Source organism: Rhincodon typus, chromosome 22, assembly GCF_021869965.1.
Source record: "Rhincodon typus isolate 14 chromosome 22, sRhiTyp1.1, whole genome shotgun sequence".
NCBI classification, from domain to species: domain Eukaryota; kingdom Metazoa; phylum Chordata; class Chondrichthyes; order Orectolobiformes; family Rhincodontidae; genus Rhincodon; species Rhincodon typus.
Genome location: NC_063353.1, coordinates 526,160 through 536,709, shown reverse-complemented (window position 1 = coordinate 536,709; position 10,550 = coordinate 526,160). Strand labels below are relative to the sequence as shown.

At 38.6% G+C, this 10,550-nt stretch overlaps 1 protein-coding gene across 1 annotated transcript in view; it reads left to right on the top strand.

Moving 5' to 3' along the window:
* The window catches only part of LOC125485808 (WASH complex subunit 4-like), an 18,479-nt gene extending 12,420 nt beyond the window's left edge, over nucleotides 1–6,059 (top strand). Inside the window, exons 8-10 of the mRNA XM_048610550.1 lie at nucleotides 1,045–1,241; nucleotides 2,506–2,605; nucleotides 4,936–6,059. Of these exons, the coding sequence (XP_048466507.1) occupies nucleotides 1,045–1,241; nucleotides 2,506–2,605; nucleotides 4,936–4,970 (332 nt within the window). The 3' untranslated portion in view covers nucleotides 4,971–6,059. The remainder of the gene's footprint in view (nucleotides 1–1,044; nucleotides 1,242–2,505; nucleotides 2,606–4,935) is intronic.
* Nucleotides 6,060–10,550: the final 4,491 nt, after the last annotated feature.

Below are 10,550 nucleotides of genomic sequence, written 5' to 3'. Positions count from 1 at the left end.
AGAATCATTTACAGCAAAGATGATGAGCTGTACAGGCCATATGGTGATCGAGTCCATGCTGACACACCATGGAGCAACCGAATCAAGCCTCCTTCCTCATTTGATCTCCTTGCCCTGCAGGTTTATTTCCTTTTGCAATCATTGATCATTTACACTTTCACCACCCTCATGGGCAAAGAGTCCCAGTTCATGACCACTCGCTGTGTTACACCCCCACATATCCTACCCGAAAACATTAAATCTCTGTCTTCTAGTCTTTGTCCTTTTAGTTATTGGGAAGAGTTGTTCCTTGTCCACCTTATCTAAATCTAACAGAGTCTTAAACAGCTCCATCAAATCTCTGTTCAATCTTCTTTGTTTTAAGGAAAACAGGCCAAACTTCTCCAACTTTACTCTGTCACTAAAAGCACATCCTGCAACTGCTCTTGTAAATCTTATCTGCACCCTGTCGAAGACCCCGACATCCTTCCTAAAGTGTGGCTGTCAAAACTGGAAACAATACTGCAATTGGGACCCAACCAGAGTTTTAGAAATGTTCTGCATAACTTCTTACCCTTTGTTTTCATACATCTATTTATGATGACCAAAATGCCATATGTTTTGTTAACGATTCTCTTATTGTGTCCTGTCACCAGCAGCAATTATTGCACATGGCCTACCTCTGTCCCTCTGCCCTCGAACGCTCTTTAGCAGTTTACTGTTAAGTCTGTTGCCTCTCTCTGTTTTGTTCTGTTTCGACTGTCTTATTTCATACTCACTTCTTGCCTGTCCTTATCACCTGTTGTATTTGATCTAGATCTCACTTAAGAATTCACTTGCAATGCAGCTTAAACTTTATTTATTTTTGGTTTCTCTTAATCTCTCTCTATTGTGCGTCATCCAAGGAGCCCCTTTTTCGATTCCCTTATTTTCTGCTGCTGTTGGAATGTTGTATGTAAACTTGTATTTGAAACATCTCCTGGTTAAAGATCACATATTTCCCATTAGCATTCTTTCTGGCTTCATTTTGTATGTGTCTTACTGATGGTTCTTCAATTATTGCAGGTGTAGCCTACATTCTGAAACTGTTGGATCAGTATCAGGAATTTGACTCGTTACACTGGTTTCAGTCAGTGAGAGAAAAATATCTTAAAGAAAAGAATGCTGTTGTCAAACAGCAAAATGTCCAATCAACTAATCAGGATGAAAAGCTCATGCAAACAATGAATTTAACCCAGAAAAGGTTGGACATCTATTTACAGGTACAGTTCTGTTTCCTGTTTAAAGTTTAGTGGTCTGATATTCTGGTCTATCACCTCATTTTGATATATACTACAGCAACATCTGAGACCAATTTGAAGTGACTATGTATTCCAAGCTCAGTACGTTCATGGTTCATACCCAGGCATGAACGTGGTCATTCTGTTACTGTATGTTTGATCAAAAAAACCAAAATGCTTTTAGTGTAATCCAGCCTTGCTTACTACCATTGTAAAAAGATAAATGAACTTTTACTACTTTTGTGGTAGTGCTTTTAGAAAGGCATTGTTATTAAATTATAAGAATTTGTTATAGCTACTTGTCCTCAGGACTTCCAGAATGGATTAATTGAAGTGTTACATGTAGTGGTTTACAGGATTCTAAAACAGCAAATAAATGAATGTTGCTTAAAAGTAGGAAGCCCCTGTTTCTATAATTCCTTTACATCCAGCTGGATAGGCTGTTTTAACATCTCATCTAAGCGTTAGCATCTTCTTGGTGTTGCTAGAGTCATAAGATTATACAACAGAGAAACAAACCCTTTGGCCCACCATGTCTATGCTGATCAACAAACACCAAACTATATTAATACCATTTGCCTGCACTTGGTCCATTGCTTATTACGCCCTGACATATGAAGTTCTCACTCGGATGCTTTTTAAAACATTGCTCTGAAATATCTGCCCAGATTATACGCATGTATGCAAGGGCCTCTTGAGGTGCAGTGATAATGATTCCCCCCGGCCCCTGTTGGCCAGAAGTTCTGGGTTCAGACCCATCTGCCTGACTGAGCAGGTTGCCTTATAATGTCTCTCTGCTTGTATGTGAATTGGAACTCTCTTAATCTCTTGATTCCTTCAACTGTGATAGCAACTAAGCTAAAGTTACCAGAGTAGCAGAACAGGCAGAATTACTAAAACTGGTTCATGGATTAATTAATAAACTGGTGAGAGTAGAATTTGAAATTAATTAAACTAGCTGACTTCTGACTGTATTCTGTCTGCTGAATGAGAACAGACATTTTACTGGTATCTTCTAAACACCTTGAAGATACAAAAAAAATCCTTAATATCTATGGATCAACTAATTCTGGAATTCCATTAATCTTTGTTATGCAATTGGAGAAACGTTTTAATAATGTTTCAATAAAAACATTTTAATCTTTGGTCCAGATTGGTAGGCATGCACTGGCCTGATCCATTAATGGGAAAAGAGAACATTTTGTTGGTTTTTCCGTTATTGATGTATTGGTTTCTTTGTATTCAGGAATTTGAGCTGCTGTATTTCTCACTGAGCAGTGCCAGGATTTTCTTCCGAGGAGACCAGTCTGCAGCAGAAGAAACTCAAGACAGAAAAGAGAGAGAAGGCAGGCTTTCAGTATTAAATGTTTGACCAGTCGTACATTGCCATGAATTGTATATGTTTGGATCCAGACTGACAAGTTGGTGAGGCAGAAAACCAAGATGCATTCCTTTGTACAAAAGAGTTTATTGACCACTCAATCATGTAGCTCTTTTCACCTACAATGTTAGAGATGCTCCCCATGTGCATGAATATTTTTGAATCAATCTGTTCAGAGATGTTATGACAACCTTTGAGACTTCAACCCAAGCCTCCTAGTTCAGACATAGAGACACTACTACAATGCCACAAGGGCCCCTCTTTAATTGTCTGAACACAGACATATAATGCCCTCCAACTTTTTTCTTCTAAACCTAAATACAAACGTTTACAAATTTAACAATATGATTAGCCAGATGTTAATAGTGTCATCTTAATAGAAGTGCAGTGTAATACTGTCAGTGATACCTGGGCTGTGATTACATCAATTAGGGATATTATCTTTTGTGACCTTTACTTGTAAAGTTTGAAGCCACAATCTAATTTTAAAAAATCAGAACATTAGCATTCTGAAAAAAAGATAGTTGTCTGATTTTCCAGTGGCAGCAGGGCAAGTGCATGTGGTGCTGACCCTGTTTCTAACTGTGTGGTTACTTTTGTTTTAATACCAGAGACATTCTGACAAAGCTTTGACCTGTGTGTGTGTGCTGTATTTAATTGAGAAGTTGAAACTTCTGATGGACTGAATAATGCTGCCCGGGGCCCCTTCTCAATGTCTTCCACACTAGCTAACATGCTTGAACTCCAGCGTGCTGCCCTGTACCGAGCTGGATAATTCACCTCTGGTTTTCCCATTGTGTTAATCACTGGTACAGGTCCTATGTTGACAGTGGGAGCTGTATTCTGGAACTTTAACTAAGTCTAAACAAGTAACTCCTACCCCTCCTCAACAGTATTCACACCCTGTGTCTCTGACGATGCCGCTGTTGATGCTGACACCCTATAACCCTGACAATATGCCATTGTCCTCTTGTCAAACCTTAATGATGCAAACATCATTCTGCAAAGCAGGACCCTCCCAGCTTCTCATCGAGGCAGATGTTGGTGCATTGGGGAATGAGGGCTGAGTAGTGGCTACTGTCAGGGGAGGGGTTTGGTTCTGAGCAGTATCGGACAGTAGGGTTTGGTCAGTTGTGCCAGGGCTTAAATTTGGAGGTGGATGGAGGGGTTTGAATGTAACAATATCAGGACCATTTGAAAACACAACTACAATGAACAGAAAATACGTTAGAGGACATAATTCAGTTCATAATGAGAAAGGGGCTTTGCTGCAGTTCTGCACGGCCACAAGGCTTCCTGACTTGCTTTGCTACCATCTCCCAGTAACAGCCAGGACTGGGAAGCCCAAAAATGTAAAAAGGTGTTCAGTGTGTTTAAAAAAAAAATTAATGTTTGACAAATTTGGTGCGGTGGCCTTGGCTCCAAGCTCTTATAAAATTCCCTTCCTAAAGCTTGCCACTTCTTTCTTCCAGAAATGTTTTTTAAAAAATTCTTAACTTTTTGACCAGCCTTTTGAATTGCCATGTTTTTTGAAAATGTTGCCTTGAAGCTATATAAATATTTTATTGTTCCCTGCACTTCTCAGCCGAGGTTGCAACTATTACTAACAGCTGAAGGACACTCACACTAGGGAGTTGTAAATGATGAGATCTGTTCAGCAATGTATGCAATTTCTAACAAACAAAAACAGAAATTGCTGAAGAAACTCAGCAGGTCTGGCAGCATCTTTAGAGAGAAAGTATGGTTAACGTTTTAATTAGGCAATGGCTGAGTGATATTATTGCTAGACTGTTAATCCAGGGGCCATGGCAGATGGTGGAGTTTGAATTTATTTAAAAAAATATGGAATTAGGAGTGTAATGGTGACCATGGAAAAACCATTGTCAATTGTTGGAACAACCCATCTGGTTCATTAATGTCCTTTAGGGAAGGAAACTGCCATCCTTATCTGGTCTGGCCTAAATTTGACTCCAGCCCCACACCAATGTGATTTGACTGCCCTATGGGCAATCAGTGCTTGCCTAGCCAGTGACACCATACCCCATGAATGAATTTTAAAAAAAATTTAAGTCCTGGTGAACCTCCTTTAGAGTCTGCTGACTTTCTCTAGCAATTTCTGTTTTCCTTTGTTTCAGGTCTCCAGCATCTGCAGTTCTTTGCTTTATTTTACATACTATTTCTAATTCAGTATTGTTAGGGTTCACAGTAATTTTAATGTCATATAGTCACAATGTTGGGTTGGAATATGTTTTATTTCTGATCCTGACGGAGCCTATAACATTTTTCTTTTTCCAGATGAAACAGCCAAATCAAACAGTGATGACTCCTGAAAGAAGTTGTCAAGGTGCCACATTCAAAGAAACCTATTACCATCTGAAGGCATATTTCTCTCTATCTGATCCATATTCCCTTCCACACACTTTTGCTTGCAGTTTGTTTTAGAGTTGCTTTTGTAGTATTCTTTGTGGCTTGTTTTTTTTGTGCTGGCAACTTTTCGTTTCTTATCCAGTCACAGAACTTGAAAGTGCTCACTAGTTTCCTATCTGACTTCTGTAGGAGAAAGAAGAAAACAGATCCTATGGCTGATTCGTTTTTGATTTTGGTTTATTGCAACAGAAAACTAGGGTCCAAATTTAATTGAATGGCATTATGCTTATGCAGTGGCATATCAAAGCTCTAATTATAATTGCTTTGACCAAAAGTATGCTTTGCAGAATAAAGGAAGCTAATGCTCCAAATTATAATATGGTTTTAGGACAGTGGTATCTTACAATTGTACAAATTGTAATTCCTGCAGTCCTTGATCCAGTTAGGGAATGATCCAATGGATCGGGGACAGGGATAAAAAGATGATTAAACTCACTCTTTCTATTAGAAATGGGATCTGGTTTCAGAATGATTATAAAGCTTTCCTGAGCAAAACTGGTCTTTTTTTTAATTACTGGTTTTCTGTAGTATTGTGCTGCCCCAATGTTTGTCTTAACTCCGTAGGCACCTAAACAGTTCCATTCAAGCTATTGCTCTGATGATGTAACAGCAGCAGTGCCCCCTGTCACCCTAACACAGATGAAATCTTCCCTTTAAAAGCATCTAATTCTACAAATATGCAAATGTAAATATTTATATATTTTAGAAATACCAAACAGTGCTAATAGGAATTCTTATTTGAATTAATCATAGCTCATTTAAAAAGAGATGAGTTTGATAAAGTATCTCTTAAGTTGCACTTACAGTAGGTTTTGTCAAATACTTTAAGTAGATTTTTAATCACAAACTACCAGGTACAAAATGTAACTTTGTGATCTTTGCCAGTTCATAAGCATTAAGTTTATAATACTCAGGAATATTGGACCAACAAATGTTTGTTGTTTCAAATATGGTTTGCTACTTCAAAACAATAAAAGAGCATCAAAATGTGATTTTAATATTGTGAATTTTTCTGCACATTCAACTCCCTTTCTATGACCCATTGTCTTGGAGAGATGCAGACTGAGCTTCTATTCTCTAGAGCTTAAAAGGTGAAATTTAAAGTTATTAGCATCTATGCTGTCAGGCATTATTTCTGAAAGGATGCTTTACCTGCCCAAATATTCAAACCTTAGACACAGCTGTCAGCCAGTTAAGACTAAGGTGGGTAGAAAAATCATGAAAGATTGGAACACAACTAGTAAACAGGGTAAATTATTAATATATTTTCCAGAGCAAAGGATAGTTTGGGAATCAGAGATAATTGTTTAAATTTTTATCTAGGACAGGCCAGGTTTGATGCATTACTATGAGGATGGATTTCAGGTTGGACCTGTAACAAAGGGCTATCAGAAACCAAACTAGGGCTGATTAGGGACCAAAAAGGAGATTTACTGATGAAGGGTCCATGGCTGTGCTATGAATATCTTACTTGTTTTACCAAGGAAGCTGATCTTACAAGCTGTTGGTATTTAGAGTTGATAAGGTGGCTGGCCTAGATAAATGCAAAAAATGAGAAGCTCAGAAGGTCTGGCAGCATCTGTGTAGCAGAATAGAGTTAACGTGTAAGAAGAATCACACAAGACTCAAACATTAACTCTATTTCTCTCTCCAAGATGCTGCCAGGCCAGCTGAGTTTTTTCAGATTTCCAACATCTGCCATATTTTGCTTTTAGTTGGATAATAGCTCTAAGGTTTTAGATGATGTGGTTGGTTGGCTTGTCGAGCTGGTTCATTGTTCTGCAGATGTTTCATTATCCTGCTAGGTAACATCATCAGTGCAGCCTCCGATGAAGCGCTGTTGTGTTTTCCTGCCTGTCATTTACACTCTGGTGTCCGTTGAGCTGGATTACCTCACTTCTAGTTTTCCTTTGCAATAGAGTATATAAGGAGTCTAGTTAATGGATAAGATGCAGCCTGGGATATTGAAGGAAGTGAGTATAAATTGTAGTGGTACTGGTCATAATAGTTGTCTTCCTCGCACTTGGGGGTGGTACCAGGGAACTGGAGAATTGGAAACATTATATCATTGTTGAAGAAAGGTTGTAAGGACAGGCCCAGAAATTAAAGACCAGTCAGTTTTGGTAAAATAAAACGCACAACTGTGGATACTGGAAATTTGAAACAAAAACAGAAATTGCTGGAGAAACTCAGCAGGTCTGGCAGCATCTGTGGAGAGAAAAGAGTTAACATTTCAGGTTTACAACACATGTTCTGAAGATGGTGCCAGCCCTGCTGACTTTCTCCAGTAATTTCTGAATTTAAGAAAACTAGAAACAACAATGATTTGGGAAAGAATTAATAGCCACATGAACTAATTAGAGAGCACCATCATGGCTTTCTTAAGGGAAACTTGTTTAACTACTTTGAGGCTCTTTGAAGCGAGAAGAGCGTTGATGCATTGTACATAGACTTCCAAAATAGTACAGCTGTAACAGATTGACAAAAGTTGCACTTCATGAAATAAAGAGGATAGTAGAAATATTGATAGAAAATTGGCCGAGAAAACAGTAATAGTTAATCAGTATTTTTTCAGGCTGGAGGAAGGGGACGGTATTGGGACTCGTGATATATCTTCACAGTCTAGACCCTGGTGTACAGGGGATAATTTCAGAGTTCGTGAATGATACAAAATGTGGAAGTACTGCGAGAACTGAACCTCTCAGTTCACAGGACGAGATGCTAATGAAACACAAGATCTGTATAAAACACTGGTTAGATCTCAGCTGAAGTACTGTGTACTGTTCTGAAGCGGTTGAATACCTGGAAGAAGGGAGTGCAGAAAAGGTTTGTGAACATTAAAGAATGGGAAACTCAATTGATGAAGACAGACTAGAGAAATTTAGAACAAGAGGTCACAAATTTAAAGTGATTTACAAGATAAGGATATGTGGCGAGATAAAACATTTTCACATGATAAAAGGTTTGGGTTTGGAGCGCATTGTCTGAAAACGTGGAGGTGGGTTCGTTTGAGATGTTCAAGAGGATACTGGATGATTATGTAATGTGCATGATTACAGGTAAAAGATCAGCGAATAACATTAAGATGCTCATTCAGCGACCTGGTGCAAACACTAAGCCAAATGGCTCCTGATGCATTGTAACAATTCTGTGAAAGTTGTTGTTTTCTGATTTTGGTGTCATGGAAAAAGTGGTGAGGGCCACATGCAAGCTGGAGTGTCCACAGTAGTTGTGATTAAACAGTTGGGATGTTGCCGAGTCGTAATCTGCTAAAGGACTCTAAGAAATCTCAACACATCAAAGATTACCAGGAACCCAGCACAATCAATGAATTCCTGATGACCGTGGCAGACCTTGTTTTTGGCCCTAGGCACCCTCAGGTCCTGTAAAGTATAGGGTTCTCTTTGTGGGAATAAAATTAGAATAGTGTGTCTTGTGAGATTGCCATGTTTGGGGGAAAAAAGAAGTTAGGAAAGTGTTAATTCCTGGCTTTGTTGAACTGTTGTAAGGGAATTCTGAGTTACTAACTAAAGGTTTTTTTATTCTCAAGGTCCAAAAAAACCTCTTAACCATATAAATGCCACAATTTTTTTTACAAGATGTTTAATAGCTTATGGTACCTAACAAATAACCAGAAAATATAGAACTTATTTGTCATTTTATAATGTGCAACAACAGCCTCAAACTACCAAGTGGATTTATAAAAATAAAAGTACATAGTATTATTTGGTAATTCTTCATCCCACTAGTAGCATCACTTGTAAATAGAATATTGGGTCTCAATATATCAACTTTGATTAAGAAGCTTAATACCATCCAGCACAAAGCAGCTCACTTAATTAGCACGCCCCCCCCCCCCCCCCACCCCAACCACCACCACCATAAAAACACACCACAGGGAACTAGAGGAGCAACTGTGTGTACCATCTATAAAATCCTGCAGCAACTCACAAAACTCTTTCAACAGACTCTTCCAAACCCCATGCCCTCCTCAAGCTCTTAGGATAAAGGTGGCAGATACATGAGAACACCACCACCTCAAAGTTCCCCTCCAAGCCCACACATTCCTTCAGTGTCATAGTCTAAATCTTGGAATTTTGTACCAGCACTGTGGACTGGGTATACCTACACCACATGGACCATACTTCAAGAAGGTAGCTCACCAGCACCAACACCAATGGCAGTTAGGGATGGGTAATAATTGATAACTAGTTATGCCCACATCCTGTGAATAAATAATTTAAAAATTACTTCAACTCCACCACCATCAAAATGATTCCTGTGACAACCGGTTGGATGGGGTCAGGGTGGTGGGGAGATGTTAAAGCTCCTATTTCTTCAGTCTTATTTGCTGCTAGCAGAAATTTTAATTTGAAAAACAAGTTATCTAAGGAGGGATACATAATGAAGGCTGAAGATAGGCTTAGACTGGATCACTTAGAGAGATACTGAAGTAAACTAGGTCACAAATAATCAATAACACCAAGTTGCTTTCATCTAATGGAAAAGAAAATGGGAGTTCCGTAGTCAGGACATTTTACAAACTAAATCTACTCCTGACTTGTAGAATAGAATATGAACATAAAATTAATGTAACTAAGTAGTGGTAAGGTTTCCCATTAACTGGAGTGTAATACATGCAGGAGAATCACAAAAGTAGGTGATAATGCTCTTTAAATCCCTATCTTGTGAACAACCATTGATAAAAATGTTAGAGACAAGCTGTTTTCATCACAGCAGTAAGCATTTGTACATTAATATAAATTGTTTAAAACCACTTTTACATTTATAGTGTCTTTCATCACATCAGGATGCCCTAAACACTTGACAGATACTGAAGTACTTTTTGAAGTGTAGTATTACTGGTAGCCAGTATGTGTCCCAACAAGAGTCAAACAAATAACAAAATGTTTTACTTGTGGCAATTAGGAGGCCTGTTGCATCTACCTGTGACATGGCACCTTTGAGCATGCAGCACACTTCAATACTATTTATCAATCTAGATTACATGTTTTTAGATTGGATGAGAATCTGAATCCAGGATGTGGCTCAGATGAGTGTGTGGTACCAACAGATAACTTGTACAATTTCAGGCAAGAGCTTGTAACTGTCCTACCCACATGGAGAGCTATTTAAAGAAATCAGTCTCATTACCTTATTCCAAAGCACAAGGAAATGCAGGAATGCTGCAGTAGGAAGGAGAGATGAGATACTACAGCTTACCACTACAATAAAAGGTGTTAGAAAGTATGTGTTTGACACTGAGCCAGAATTGAAGGTTACCTTTCAAGAGGGCGTTGGGGAGACGGACCCTGATCGGCTTTAGCAGCTGAAGGCAGAGTCACTAATGGAGGGCTGAATAAAATTGGACATACCTGAATTATGTGCCGATTTCTCAGGACTTTTGGATTGGAGGTACATTGATCAAGACAGGCAAAGCCATGGAAGAATTTGAAAATCAGGTTGAGAATGTTAAAATAGAG